The sequence below is a fragment of the Emydura macquarii genome, unplaced genomic scaffold (genome assembly GCF_026122565.2).
Source record: "Emydura macquarii macquarii isolate MOO-44397 ecotype Brisbane River unplaced genomic scaffold, CSIRO-AGI_Emac_v2 contig_719, whole genome shotgun sequence".
Taxonomy (NCBI): Eukaryota; Metazoa; Chordata; order Testudines; family Chelidae; genus Emydura; species Emydura macquarii.
The window spans coordinates 17,076,880-17,092,791 of NW_027130856.1; the positions used below are offsets into that span (position 1 = coordinate 17,076,880).

At 46.8% G+C, this 15,912-nt stretch overlaps 1 protein-coding gene across 2 annotated transcripts in view; it reads left to right on the forward strand.

Annotated features, from left to right (window-relative positions):
- Positions 1 to 479: 479 nt before the first annotated feature.
- EXOG (exo/endonuclease G) overlaps positions 480 to 15,912 on the forward strand; it is a 32,268-nt gene continuing 16,835 nt past the window's right edge. Inside the window, exons 1-4 of one of the 2 annotated variants that reach the window (XM_067542767.1) lie at positions 480 to 723; positions 7,330 to 7,479; positions 10,273 to 10,412; positions 12,114 to 12,190. In XM_067542767.1, the coding sequence (XP_067398868.1) occupies positions 570 to 723; positions 7,330 to 7,479; positions 10,273 to 10,412; positions 12,114 to 12,190 (521 nt within the window). In that variant the 5' untranslated portion in view covers positions 480 to 569. Of the gene's footprint in view, positions 724 to 6,083; positions 6,189 to 7,329; positions 7,480 to 10,272; positions 10,413 to 12,113; positions 12,191 to 15,912 lie in introns of those variants that run through there. The other variant, XM_067542768.1, reaches the window with a different exon arrangement.

Sequence of the window (15,912 nt, forward strand, 5' to 3'; positions counted from 1 at the left end):
TTTTTAGGATAATTCTTCACTGTGACTCTCTGCTGGTTCTGTCAGTTACAGACTAAATGTATTCACTGAAAACTTTCCGTTTTATTTCACAGAAACCAGCGCTGCTCTGGATAGCAGGGCTCAGGGTTCAGATCCCAAGCAGAGTCCAAGCCCGGAAGGGCCCCTTGTGATCATCTGCTGGTACCTCCTGTACAACACAGGCCAGAGACCTGCCCCAAACTCATCCCCGGCTTCCTTGGGGGGGGCCCGCCGCTGGCGCGGTAGCATTTTATTTCCCAGCCTTTTTTCTTCCCCCCGCGCCTCTAACAAGCTGGGTGAGGCGGGAAACGGAAGGGCCTTTCCTCCCTCGCAGCGGCCTGGGGCCTAGGGCGGAGCCCCCCGTCCTCGGGCCCCGCGGACTGGGCTGCGGAGAGCCGCGACCCGGACCCCTCCCGCTCGCTGGCTCGGTTTGGTGCCGGGTTACAGGCGCTGCTGCTGCGGCCCCGGACCGCTCCGCTCCCCGCCCCGGCCCGGCCGGCCTGCGGGAGGCTCCGTCTGTGGGGAAAGCGGCGCCGAGCAGGATCCGGGCCATGGCAGAGACTCCGGGCGCCCGCTTCGCCAAGCGCCGCTTCCTGGGCGGCTTCGTCTGCGGGGCCGTGCTGGGCGCCGCCGCCTCCGGCCTGGCCGCGCTGCGGCTCCTCCGGCCCCAGCCCGGCCCCGGCGGCCTGCCAGAGCGACCGCAGGGTAAGAACGGGGCCGGCGGCCGCGGCGGGAGCCCCATCGCCGCTCGCTGGGCCCGGGGAGAGAGCCCCAGGGCCCAGCCCCCATCGCCTCAGTGGCCGCCCCCATCGACACCCACCCCCATAGCCCTCCTTCCTGCCCAGCCCCCATCACCCCCCCTCCCCACATCACCCCAGAAGTCACTACCAATGCCCCCCCACCATGGATCTTCCCACATTGCCCCAGGACCCAGCCCCAGTCACCCTCCCCTTGGTGCCCCATACCCATCAACCCTCCTCACTGCCAAACTCCGCATAGCCCTCTCCATAAGCCAGCTGCGGTATACCTCCCCGAAGCCCCAACCCTTTCCCTGGTGCCCCATCCCCAATAACCTTACCCACACAACCCCATAGCCACCCAACTGCCCTATCTCCCAATAAACCACAGTGCCCAGCCCCCAGTAGATCTCCCCACATTGCCTCAGGAGCCACACAAATGCCCCATCCCCAGTAAATCTCCCCATGGTCTCAATATCCCTCCCAATGCCCCATCCTCCAATTAACTTCCCTACATTGTCCCCATAGCCAACACCGCCCCCATGTTCCATCCACCAACAAACTTCCCCTCGCTGCCTTAGGAGCCACCCCGTAGCAGACTTCCCACATCACCCCAGCTGCTACCTCCAATGCCAAATCCCCAGCAAACCGCCTGTGTCCCACGGCCTGTGTCCAACTTCCCAAGCGACCTCCCAGCATCACCCCACTAGTCACACCTAATGCCCCATCCTGAGTAAACCTCCCTGTGACCTCAGTAGCCCTTGCCCTAGTACCCCATCCCCCAATAGTTCACCCACAGTCCTATGCCCAGTAAACTTCCCCCATTGTTCCCACATTTCTTCCTCCATACACCTTCCTACCAACCCAATACTGATCACTCCACTGCCCCGATAGATTACCCCCAAGTGCTGTGATATCATCACTTTTATCATTTAATTCCCTTAGTCTATGTAAGTGTGTGTATGTGAATGAAGAAAGCAAACCATCTTCTATCAGCACAAAAACCAAATAAACCAAAGTGATGCAGAGGTTTATCCTGAGATCACTGAATATAAATTGAATTAAAAATAACATCCACCTTCATTGTCCCTGCTTCCAGTGAAAATTCGTCAATAATGTATTAAGGAAGTGGTTTCCTATGGCTCTCTCACACAAGTAGTTAATTGCTCACAATGACATACTTGATTGTTGCTTAAGTATATTTGCGTTATTTTTAGTACAAAAATAGGTGTTTGGTGGTGGGAGGAGTTACTGTAGGTGTTGCAGCACTTAAATATTTTTCACTTTCAGACATTTTGTTCAAACGTTGTGGGTTTCCTTCGTCTTTTTTTCCCTTTCCCATTGTTTTGTTTGTGTGTATATTGTGGATGCACCAGCCCACTAATTTTATGTGTTAGCTAGAGTGCCAGGCAGGGTTTGCGATGTCAGATTTCCCTAAGATTTAACCATTTTTAAGTTCTCTAAAGTTTGAAATATAAAAAATATTGAACTGAATGTTAGCACTCCTGAGAGAGAGAGAGAGAGAGAGAGAGAGAAAGACTGACTGACTGCATAGAAAGTGATATCTATAACCTCTCCAGGAAACAGGTTCTGTACCAGCAACAGCAATGCCAGGGTTCCTACAAACAGGAAGTTTTGTTCCAATACACTTTCTACATGAGCTAAAGGAGGTTTGTTTTTTATTTAAGTCTGGGGCAAAAGTAATTTCTCATTAGATCCTAATTCAGCAAGACATAACTGCTTTGCTGAATAGGAAAGTGCTAGCTTTAATGGGACTTAAGTTTGTGCTGTCACTGTTAATGGCGTTGAGCTGAACACCAGTTTGTTCTGAAACCTCAAATGACATTGCCCCCTTGTCTCAGTTTGGTGAATTGTTGCAGTTGATGGCTGGTGGCAAGAAGCAGCGCGCGTGGGTCTGGTTATTAATCTGGATAAAACTAGGTCCCTGGCCATTACCCTCAAGCAGCCTCCAACTCTAGATTATAACGAGCTCAGTAGTAACCTGGCCCAGATGAGATATTAAGCAGGTGGCAACTACCAAATACTTGGGAAATGTCCTAGATAGTGCTGGAGTATGCTGGAAAGGCATGGATGCTTGGATTGCGGCTGCCGCTGCCATATTCTAGGCAGGGTTATGTCTTCACTGCAGTGTAAGCCTCGGTTCATGCTCAGGCTTGAGCTCAAACCACGCTTTCATCTACACTTAAATCTGTCAGACTTGGGCACGGACCTAGGGTCCTAGGGCCCTGCAGGAATGGAGGGTTTGAGCCTGAGTAAAGCCGGGACCCAGGGTTTGAGCCCTGTTGCTTAGCAGTGTAGACGCAGCCTCCCCTGCTGCGTCTACACTGCTAAGCAACAGGGCTCAAACCAACTCCAGGGAAGCAGAAGCAACCCTCCTGTCTCCCCTCTCCCCCAATAATGCAGCAGTTCTGTGAGGCAACGTTTAACCCTTCCATTGTGTTCTGACCACCGAGCTACAAACACACCATCAGAGAGACTTCTGTGTTGGCAATGGAGACTGAACAGAAGAAGTCTTTTGCAAAGTGTGCTGCTTCGTGGTTGGGGGAGTACAGCTGGATTTTGGTAAATCTCTGGTGCGAGGCCAGCAAAACAGTAGACTTTAGTAAGAGTACCAGGAATGATCATGCATACAACAAATAGCACAGAAGCTGGCAGCGTTCCAAACTTAATGGTCCTGGGACCAGTGCAAGTAGCAGATCAAGTGGCTCAAGACTGAGTATAGGAAAACCAGGAACCAGAACCGCACCTCGAGCAATTTGCCGACATCATGCCCATTTGATGAGGAGTTTGACCAGGTGCCAAGCACGGAACCAATAGTGGTGCATGAAACCTGGTCAGCGGGGATGGCGTCCTGCTGGTCCTAGAAAACAGCAGGGGACTGATGGGAGGCAGCAGCAGGTGCCAAGTGAGGACAATGAAGTGACTGTTGCTGAAACTGGTCCCAGAGGAGGCTTTGCAGCAGGAGTAGCTGCAGCACATACTGGGGCTGTATTCAGAGGAGCTTTCTGAAAGCACCCTCCTTTTCTCCGGCCGAGGAACAGCCTCCCCGCAGAGCCTGTAGCAGACCCTGAAGGGACAGAAGCTGCCCCAGAGCCTGGTAAATTTCTGGTTCCCTGTTTATTAATATAGGAATGGGAGGGATTTCAGTTCTGTGAACCAATGCAAAAGTTATTAGAAGTCCCAGATAGCAGTGTGCATCTGCTAATGGTGGATTGCAGGCCAGCAGATCAGCTCCCCCACCCCAGCTATCATCTGAAGTTCAAAATGGCGACCGGGAAATCCAAACAGTAAAAACTCTTTGAAAGTGAATTTTTACTGGAAAGGCACAGATTTTTGCTAGGGCATTCGTATTTCTGAAATACGATAACCTTACTTTGCCATGCCTGTCAGTACGCTGCTCTGTAACCACTTAACGTTGTAACAAACCACATAGAAACCGTGAACTGTGTGCATGTGGAAAGGTGTTCCATTTACAAATCTAATTCATTTTAGTTAAGGGTAGACCGTGCATTGCATAGGTGACAAAATCATTTGTTTGCCCAGTAATGTGCTGGGGAGGAGGAAAGCGCAGTAGGTACTTAGGAGAATAGCTGTGGAATTCTGTTTGCATGCATCCATAATAGGCTATGCCAAGTGGAAGCTAACACAGCATCCTGTTGATTCCCTCATGAATTTGACCAAATCCTGAGTGCTGATGGTTGCAAACTTTTCCTGAAGCAGGAATTCCAGATAGGTTGTCACATTCCAGGGAAGGGTGTATTTTCCAGGACCACCTCGGTAGCTGACCAGCCCATTCCACTCATGGATGTGCTGTTCAGTCACTCTATGTTTGAATACTTCAGTTGCATAAACTACAGGCCTCCCTTCGGCAGCTTGGAATAACATCTCCCTTTGCCAGTTGGGCACCACAAGGACTGTTGTTTCCTCTAAAATGTGGAAGGCCTGAAATGATAGAAAAAAGCTTTTGTAGCACAGCCACCGATGGCCTCCCTCAAACTGAAGTGGTTCTGCGTTTTTTAGAAAAAACAAACAAACCAGCTTTGAATGTTTAACTTGCCATTGTCTTTGCATTTCTTTCACCGTGACTAACCAGGCTGTGTCCAGGGAGCTTCTTTGCTCTGAAGCATCCCTTTCACAATGTATTGAAGTTCACTTTGGAAAAGGAACGTTTTATGTCCTTGAAATTCCACCGGCATTTTTCCTGGGTTCCTGCACTGGAAATAGTTAACCCTCCCCTCGACCTCCACTGGCTGCAGGACCTCCACAGCTCACCCACCCTGTAGCAGAAGCCTGGGCCCGTTTACCTTCATGGACCTTTCCAAGAGAAAGCATTTCCGTGATGAACTTATGGTTGAAGTTCTGAAGAGGGCCAATAAGCAGGTCCAGTACCAAAGACAGAGGGACTTATAACTAGAGGAAAGGCATGGCAAGAGGCAAGCAGAAAGGCTCAGGCTGACTGCACAACTTGAGGACAGGGTTTCAGCGTGGGAGTGGGAACGTGCTTTGCAGTTCCTGGAACATGAAAGGCAGCTAAGGGAAGAAGACAGAGCTCAGCAGAAAGAACTGTTTGAGCAGCTGATACCACTAATTGCTGCAAGAGTACCGGCTCCTGCTGCATCACCCAGACCACAGCCTGAGTCCCCTCTGTGGCACCTTCTGATGCCGTCCAGAAACAGCATGGAAAACTCCATGGCTGGATGGCCCTTGCAACTGGGCCCCATGAGTCGCTGGCAGGGCAACTTGGTGCAATGCAGTCCTCCATATAGACCCCCTCTCCCGTCAATGCCTCCACCCCTCCCTCAGTGCCAAGCGTGCAGCAAATGGCAAAAAAAGGGAAAATGGAATGGGAGCCAGGGGCATACAATGGCAGGGGGTTCTGTCTTGCACATGGTCTCATTGTTTTCATTTGTTCTCGTGTTTTTTGTATGTAAAGTTCTGTCGTTACTTGTGTTTAGTGTGCTAATGGCGGCTGGCCTGCCTACCAATGGGTTAATGTTGTACTTTTCTAATAGATGTTTATAAATAAAGCTTTTTGTTTGATCAAAAAAGCTTGTTGCTATCACTGCATCACATCTTACCGTGTGCATTTCAAATAATACAGGTGAACACATGATCAAGGACAAATGGAAATCAGTATGCAAACACTATTCCTCACTACAGTTAGCTGTATCAATGCATACAGTGAATCAACCCCCGCCATTTAATAAGTTGTCATGTCGTAAATAGGTTGCATGGCAATCAACCCCCACCCCTCCCCTAGCACTCCCCCGCAATCAATGAGCCCCATCCCCAGCCTGAGCACATTCATAAAGGTACTATTCTCCCTCTTCCATTGCCCCATGCAAATCCATAATGTAGGAGAACAAAGCATCCCTGATTTCCGTTGCCTGGATGCATCCAGCTTCAGCTGTGGTAGGTGTCCTTTCTGGCTGAGTGTACCGATTCAGCAGCCCCTCGCTGACAGAGGTCCATTCAGGGGAAGATGCCTCATCTCTGGTTTCACAAGGATTGTGATGAGCACGGCAAGCCACAGTAAGGCAGACAGAACTGATGATGCTGGCATCCAAATGGCTTTGTAGGCATCTCCAATGGGCCAGAAGCACTTTCACCAACCATTCTGCACCAACTGAGAGTGTAATTAAACCTTCTTTTGCCAGGACCTCTGCAATCAGAGTACAGTTTCATAAAACAAGGCAAAAGAAGGTATGTGGGGTTCCCCAGAATGGCGGTGGAGACAGTAACACCATTTATAACAAGATCATTTGCTGGGAATAGAGTTCTAGCCTGTCCATGAATGTAAACTCCTGCTTGGCAAAATATGAATACATCAGGGGTGTCAAACATCCGGCCTGTGGGCTGGATACAACCCACCAACTTTTTTGGTCCAGCCCCTTGGTGCACAAGACACAGCGCTCCGAAAGGTGGGAGAGGGACAGTGTGGTCTTGGGGCATCACACAGTACTATAATTCTTAATCATTGATCGATTCTTTTAATCATAAAATAGTAGTAGTTGTCGAAGTGAATTTACTGCAGTTTTTATATCACTGATATCTAGCAAATAAAATATAATACTGCATAAAAATGGTTGTGCCTAGTATTTCGATGTATGGCCCACTTGAAGTACATTTAATTCAAATCTGGCCCACCGTAGCAAATGAGTTTGACACCCCTGGAATACATAAACCTCAAGGGGTTCTACAATGCAGACACCGGTGAACCACAGAAGTTGATGTATGAATGTATGAACATGGATTGAACTGGAAAAGTTCATGTTTCAGTGTTTTGCCAAACTGGGGAGAAAAAGCCTGATTCTGTGAGGGGCGGAGTGCATCCTGTGGTGTGATAAATGCTATTAACACCCACTGGCTTCATTGGGGTTTAGAATGTGGGGATTTATCCTTAAAGGGTTGCACGCTAAATATTTATTTTGGTCTTAGGTTTGTTTTTACTTAAATTCGAACGGTGCGTTATTCAACAAACGTAAGATGCCCTCCCTCTTTTTCTAATCCCTCTTTCATCCTTAGGGTCACTTTTTGTTGCTTTTCCCCTTAGAACCAGTGCAAGTTTCTCTGCTGGAACAGTATGGATTCCCTGTAGCTGGAACAGAGACCAGACGTTACACAAATCATGCACTCTCTTATGATCAGGCAAAACGGGTGCCTAGATGGGTGATTGAACATATTTCAGAACACAAGACACTGGGTATGTATGTGTCTGTTTGTTTATTTTGATGGCACTACAAGTGGGCGAGGCACTTTACAGAAAATACATAAAGGGGATGGGTCTTGTTCTGAAGATCTTACAGTCTGTGACCCCCAATCTTGCAGTGAGCTCTGTGGAGGTGGATCCCTGTGCCCACCCAGAATCTCATCAAAATCAGTGGGGCTACGTGCAGCTGCAGGGTTGATGACCCCAGTTCTGTAGCGGATCTACTGGTGCAGGTCCTCATGCCTGTAATGAGTCCCATTTTCCTTAGTCAGACTGTGCGCTGGCAGAAGGCAGCATATCGAAGGATTCTCTGCAAGATTGGGGCTTAAGCGATGAATGTGATTGGTTTGAGTATATTCCATACAGGTTGAAGGGGAGGGGTGAGGCAGGACATGAGTTATAGGATGAGGTGGTTGGACAGTTTATTCATAGCTTATTCAGTAGAGCTATGGGAGTTTACACCTTCTGAGGATCTGCCCCATGTTTGTATTTTCAGGATCAGAGTCTGAAGTAACAGAGTAGCTCTATGAGAGATGTAATTAAAATATCAAGTGCCAGAAAAATATGAGTATGTAATATGTAGCCCTGAAATAACACTTTAGGGAAAGTAGGGATCAACTGATCAAAAAATAATTAATGTAACACATTATGTGTATTACACAGTATGTAACACAAACTCTTTGTAACCCATTGCTTACATTGCCTCAGTTCCACTATTTCATTTGTGCACATTCGATTCCCTCTTTCCTGCTGCATATGTAAGAAAATAACTAAACTGTTTTCACCAGCTGAATGAAATGCAAACAATATACAACCATCTTAATTTAAGTTTATAGAATTATGTCAGTTTTAATATTATCTTTGAAAACTCATGACAATAGGGAGAGGTTTCGGATGATTGGAAAAAGGCAAACATAGTGCCCATCTTTAAAAAAGGGAAGAAGGAAGAGCCGGGAAATGACAGACCAGTCAGCCTCACCTCAAAAAAAATGATGAAATCCAGAAAAATCATGGAGCAGGTCCTCAGGGAATCTATTTTGAAGCACTTGGAGGAGAGGAAGGTGATCAGGAACAGTCAGCATGGATTCATCAAGAGCAAGTCATGCTTGACCAACCTGCTTGCGTTCTGTGATGGGATGAATGACTCTGTGGATGTGAGGAAAGTGGTGGATGTGATATACCTTGACTGTAGCAAAGATTTTGACATAGTTTCCCACAGTATTCTTGCCAGCAAGTTAAAGTATAGGTTAGATGAATGGACTATAAGGTGGATAGAAAGCTGGCTGGATCATCAGGTGCAACAGGTAGTGATCAACAGCTCGATGTCTAGCTGGCAGCCAGTATCAAGAGAAGTGCCCCACGGGTCGGTCCTGGGGCTGGTTTTGTTCACCATCTTCATTAATGATCTGGAGGATGGGGTGGATTGCACCCTCATCAAGTTCATGGATGACACTAAGTTGTGGGAAGTGGTAGATACGCTGGAGGGTAGGGATCGGATACAGTGACCTTAGACAAATTGGCCGATTGGGCCAAAATCTGTTGAGGTTCAACAAGGACAAGTGGAGAGTCTTGTACTTAGGATGGAAGAATCCCATGCACTGCTACAGGGGACCAACTGCAGAGGACCTGGTGGTTGAAATGGACAAGAACTGGATATGAGTCAACTGTGTGCCCTTGTTGCCAAGAAGGCTAATGGAATATTGGGCTGCATTTGTAGGAGCATTGCCAGCAGATCGCGGGAAGTGATTATTCCCCTCTATTCGGCATTGGTGAGGCCACATCTGGAGTATTGTCCAGGTTTGGGTCCCCCACTACAGAAAGGATGTGGACAAATTGGAAAGAGTCCAGCGGAGGACAACAAAAAAGGGTGGGGACATGATTTATGAGGAGAGGCTGAGGGAACTGGGCTTACTTAATCTGCAGAAGAGAAGAGTGAGGGCAGATTTGATAGCAGCCTTCAACTACCTGAACAGGGTTCCAGGGGGGATGGAGCTAGGCTGTTCTCAGTGGTAGTAGATGACAGAATTAGGAGCAATGGTCTCAAGTTGCAGTGGGAGAGATCTAGGTTTGATATTAGGAAAAAGTTTTTTACTAGGAGGGTAGTGAAGCACTGGAATGGGTTACCTAGGGAGGTGGTGGAATCTCCATCTTTAAAGGTTTTTTAGGCCCGGTTGACAAAACCTTGGCTGGGATGATTTAGTTGCAGTTGGTCCTGCTTTGAGCAGGGGTTTGGACTAGATGACCTCCTAAGGTCCCTTCCAACCCTAATCTTCTATGATTCTCTTGTAAGTTGTTATTGGTAACAAAGGTATCTGTATAACTGCAAAATGTTTTATGTAAAGTAGCATCCCTTTAACTATATCTCAATCACAGTCTTCAAGGTAGCTTTCAAAACTAACAACATGATCCTGCAAGCACTTAGAACCAACCATAAGTAGTTCCATTGACGTCAGTGGTTTGTAAGATGAAAGCAGTAATTTTAAGGTTGTATTGAAGTGTCTCTAATCACCTGACATGTTAAAATGTTGTCCTAAGAATCAGAATAAAACTAACCAGCCAGTTGAGATTAAACATCTTGAGAGATGCAATGCTGATATAATTCGGATTGCTACTCTGATCGAGACGTCGTTCTGTTAAAATTGAGGAGGAAAATAGCACTCAACTTAGGTCGTACATAGAGTCCTGGAATGTAAGCAGTTTGGGACGGCACATTGGGGAACAACTCTTTGTATTCTGTAATGCCGATGGTTCACTGTTAACTTAACCATTTAGTGTGTCGTTCCTCAGGCAATGCAGACCGAAGGCACTGCAAATTCAGACCAGATCCTGGTATCTCTCTGATGTTTAGTGCTGTCAATGAAGACTACATTGGGAGTGGGTGGTCACGAGGACATATGGCACCAGCGGGAGATAACAAATTTTCTACGGTAGGAATCTTTCATCACTTATGTCTGTCAGTGGGAGGGTGATCTAAAATTCATTTACAGTGGGTTTTTTTGAGAGGAAGCATGGCCTCGTTGTTGAGGGATAGGACATGGAATCAGGAGTTCTGGGTTTTCATCCTGGTGGTGCTGTTGATTTGTCATTTAAAACTGAGCAACTCTCACAACCTTTTGTGCCGCAACTTCCCTACTTGTAACATGAGGATGATAACATTTACTTACCACACCTTAAAGGTCTCTTCTGACACTTAGTTAATAAGGGAGTGAGGGAGAGCAGCACTGTCCTCTTAGTCAACAGGGTCTGAGATATTTAAAACTAGATGGACAAAGCACTAGCAAACTTACTGTAAAGAGCTGCCTTGCCCTGACAGGAGAGTAGACTAGATGGTTTAAAGGTCTTTTCCTTTTCTAATTCTCTGTATGAAGTGAATTAAGGGACTGCCTATCTTCAAATGTCCTCTCAAAGTTTATAAAATGTTTTTACTTACCTGATCTATGAAGTTGTAAGATAAGCGTACCAAAATATTGGTTCCCTAATCCTTTGGCTGACTAACAAAGCCACCTTGATTTTTATCTGGTTCTAGTCTGACTTTTTTCCATAACATAGACAATTTGTTATTTAATAATCAGACACAATAAATTTCTGTCCTGAAATGTAATATGCTGTGGAGCAGGGTGATGGCAGCAATGTGTTATGTAGTGGATGAATGCACTAGTCATTTTATTTCTAGTGGAAGGGTCACTCATGGATATTTGTCCATATTATTCCGGCTATTTCAACATGGTTAGCAGCTTGTGCAATGAGGCCCAGGACTAAAATAGAGTTAGATATGCTAATTGTAATATTTCACGGTTTGCACAACCACTTCTTGTACTAAGCATTGTTCTAAATATTGCTGCCAGACATTTAACATTTGTGAATAAGGAGGATATGAAAAAGCACTTACAAATAAGATGCAAGATAAGAGCCTGAGATTCTCTTTCCATGTTTTGTCACATACTTATAAATGTATAGGACCAGAAGAAGGCAAGGTTCCTTCATGTCTGGAATTACTCGGGCCTCAATCCTGAAAGGTTTATGCACCTACTTAATTCTACTCACAGTGTGTAAAGTAAAGCAGGTGCATAAACCTTTGCAGAATCAGGGTCTTGGTGACCTTTCCACCATCTCCCCCCTATGTATTTTTCAAATTGTAAAATGTTGGTAATGTAAAACCTTTTCTGCTGAGGAAAACCAAAAACATACTGAGCCATTCTGGGAAATAAGAAGTGCAAATTTCCCTCCCCTCCAGAAAGGGCAGCCAGCTACTCCCAAACTAGCTACAAACTAATACCCCTTTAACATTAATTCCATATTGTCATCCGGTGGCATGCTTAAATATTATTCTGTTTGTCTGCTGGCTCCAAAAACTGATACACGCGTGAAATGTTTCTATAGCACTATTGATGGGCCTGAGCTGCAAAGATCATATCCCAATTTTCTATGTCTGCTTCCTCCCCACTAGTTTGGAAGTGCTCTGATCTAGGATTTAGATTTTACCCATTATGTAAATAATGTCCAACTGTGAAGTTTGGATTTAGGTACAGGTTCTGATTCCAAACCCTCCTAAGGTTTGGCTTTGTGTTCAGCCCATCTCAATAGTGAAATAGTGAAAATGGTGCCATTTTCTTTCTTTCTTTCTATAGCAAGCTATGGCTGAAACATTTTATCTGTCCAACATTGTACCTCAGAATTACAAGAATAATGCTGGATTCTGGAACAGGTGAGATATTACTTTTGGATGGACTAAGTGTAAGAGGAAGACTAAGTGTAAGTGAGTGCAATAACACTAATAATATCTTACATTTATATAGCAAAGGATCCCTAAACACTTTGCATGCCACTTGCAGAAATACTGCATACTACATACTGCAGCCTCCTCCAAGAGGAAAGGCAGAAACTCCTTAACAGAGCCAAGAATAATATGTAATCATTTTGGTGCTTTATTCAATAGAAATTGTATGAGGAATTTAGGTAGGTAAATATAATTACTTATCCTGGGGGTTAGTATCAGGAGCCAAGTATAGGAATGAGCTTAATAAATTTATGGTGGGGATGGTATGATGGGACTGCCTAGTTTGGCAATTGACTGATCTTTGACTACTGGTGGTAGATATGCCAATGGCCTGTGAAGGGATGTTAGCTGGGGTGGGTTCTGAGTTATTAGAGAGAATTTTTTCTTGGGTGTCTGGCTGGTGAGCCTTGCCCACATGCTCAGGGTTTAACTGATCGCCATATTTGGGGTCGTGAAGGAATTTTCCCCAGGGCAGATTGGCAAAGGCTCTGGGGGTTTTTCACCTTCCTCTGTAGCATGGGGCACGGCTCACTTGCTGGTGGATTCTCTGGACCTTAAAGTCTTTAAACCACGACCTGAGGACTTAATAACTCAGTTATGGGTCAGGGGTCTATTACAGGAGTGGGTGGGTGAAGTTCTGTGTCCTGCATTGTGCAGGGGGTCAGACTAGATGATCATATTGGTCCCTTCTGACCTTAGAGTCTATGAATCAGGCCAAGTTGGAACGCCGGAGATCAGAATTGAGAGACAAAATGGAGGGCAGGGATGAAGAGTCAGGTCAAGTCAGAGTACCAGGAGGTCAGCTTCAGGTAACGGAACCAGAGGGTAGGAACCATGGGGCTGTTACCAAGAGTCAGGCTACCAGGAGGTCAGGATCAGAAGGCAGGAACAGGTAAAAACCAGACCAGTGGTGTGAAGGGCGAAGCCCAGTTGTCCGGACAACTTCCCGTTTCCTCCTCTGGCTTACATAGGGGCTGTGGCCCAATGAGAGCATAGGGTTGGGAGTTGTGCCCCAGTTGAGCTTCATCAGCACGGTCCCAGTTGCTGTCTGTGAGCTTCCAGGTGGAGGATTGAAGTGTGATGACTCCCGGGACTCCCACAGACCTGGGTTCAAGATACCTAGGGCCTGACATCACCCCTTTTCCCAAAAGGCACCCTCCAGGTACCGTGGGTCCAGACTTCTTGGGATAGTTCTCATGGAAGGTTTGTATTAGGGCAGAAGCGTGAACTTTTTCCACCAGCTCCCATGTATGCTCCTCAGGGCCATAGCCTTCCTGTCGATCAGTTATAGCTAGCTGGCATTTAGAATCCAAGATGTCATGCATGACATATTCCTGGTGGCCTTGTATGTACACTGGCAGGGAAGCTGGTTGGTTCCTGTGTGGAAACAAATTCTCGGTGTAAGATTTCAGGAGGGATATGTGGAATACATACATACATACATACATGTGGAACTTGAGAGATTGGGGTAGGTATAGTTCAACGGTGACTGGGTTAACTTGGCAATGGATTTGATAAGGGCCAAGGAACTGGAAGTCCATCTTATGTGAGGGTCTGTTTGTGTGGAGGTGCTCCATTGAGAGCCATTTTTTTTGTTCCCACTGAATAGGTGGGGCATGGTTAATGATACTGATTTGCATGTTGCTTGCAGTCAGCTTTCGCTTTTTCCAGGTGGCTCCTTGCCTCTTCCTGAATTTGATGAATCCTCTGCACCAAGTCTGAGGTGGTCAGGTTAGGAGAGGTCATAGGTAGCTGTGGGTGGAATCGGGACTGATACCCATAGTTGGTAAAGGGGCTTTTCCCCTTGGATGTGTGATCTGTGTTATTGTATCCAAACTCCATGTAGGGTAATAGTGGGAATCAATCATCTTGATGGTGGTTACTATTACATTGTAGGTATTGCTCTAATATCTGACCCTTTCTGTCTGGCTGTTTGAGTGAGGGTGATAGGCAGCTGGACCGTCAGAAGACACAGAGCCTTACGCCAGAATTGGGCTTTAAATCGTGACCCTCGATCGAAGATGATGTGTTCCATTAGGCTATGGAGACAAGCCACATGGCTAATCCACAGCTGGGCTGTCTCTTCAGAGGGAGGCAGCCCAGGGCAAGACATGAAGTGGGCCATTTTGATGAAGAGGTCTACCATCATCAGGATCATTGACTTTGACAGCTTCAGGATAAAATCCAATCCAATAGCAGCTCAGGGCTGGGATGGAGTGTCTAGAGGTTGGAGTAGACCACAGAGTTTGTGGTGCGGCATCTTGGCTTGAGCACACATGTTGCAGGATACTCGGAAAGCCTGTATTATGGGGTGCATCAAGGGCCACCAGAAAAGATGGAACGTCAGTTGCTGAGTCATAAAGTCACCCAGGAGTCCTGCCCAGGGGAGTCATGGTGTAGCTGTAAGGCCGTCACTCTTGCCTGACCCAGGGGGACATAAGTTCCAGCGTAGCTTCAGCAGGTGTCCCTGGGACACCAACCCTGCTTGAATCCCCCAGATCCAAGTGCTGGGACAGCATTTACCAACCCCTTACAGTGCTGTAGCCAGAATGCAGACGTGTGAGTGTCAAGGGAACAACAAATGGATGGGGGAGGGGTTTTGCAGGGATCCCCTATTTTCTTTCCTTCTTTCACGCAGCCAGTTATCTATATGAATGGCGAGATCCACGGAGGCATTTAAACTTGTGGGTTTCTCTACACGGGTCATCTCATAGAGTACAACATTCCAGTTCAAAAGTACCGGGCTGTGATTTCTCCAGCAGGGGGAAGGCCTAGTCTAGTGCTTCTCCCATCAGAAGGCTGACTACCTGTTTCACTTTGGACCAATCAGAAGCGTAGATCTGGGGGCACATCAGGAACAGAAGGCAACATTGGTTCATAAAGCCCCAGAACTGCTGGTGGGACCCATCAAAATGTTCTGGTAGGGGAATCTTAGGATGCTATTAATGGCGGGGTACTTCAAAGTGTGCATGAAGTGTGGTGTTTTCTGCACATAGCAGGTCTACTTGTTCCTGGAGTAGCTGGCTTGCTGTGGTCAGCTGTGCAACCTAATCTTGCAGGACTTGATTAGCCACCTGAAGGCAGATGGCCCATTCGGGTGAGTCCAGTGATTCTGGAGTCAGTGGCTGGGCTGCTGGATCAAATTCTCTCAGGGCCCACTCCTCTGGGTTACAGTGGTCTGTACAAGCTGTCAGGACTGGGGTGTGGGTGGCCTGGCCTAGGGATTAACGTCAGGCACAGGCCAAGAGGCCAGGAATTAGGCCAGGCTGGAATACCAGGAATTAGAATCGAGAGAGAAACCAGAGGGCAGGGTTCGGGAGTCAGGTTACTAGGAGTCAGGTAGTGTCAGGTTACCCAGGAGATCAGGATCAGGTGACAGAATCGGAGGTCAGGAATCAGGAGGCAAGCTGTTCACTTGGACAAAATTTTCACGCTCCCAATTAAATTCACTGAGTATTTTTTTGAAGCCCAAGTTTGGTTTGATGCCTTTCCCGGTGGCAGTGTTTGTGATGGTCAGTGCCACTTTGTTCTTAAACACGTTTCACACAGAAGATCAATAAGGGCCCTGGAGACTGGGATTGGCATCAATGCATGTGAGAGAATGCCTGGAAAACTTGCAATTTGATATTTAAGTTACCAAAGAATGCAAC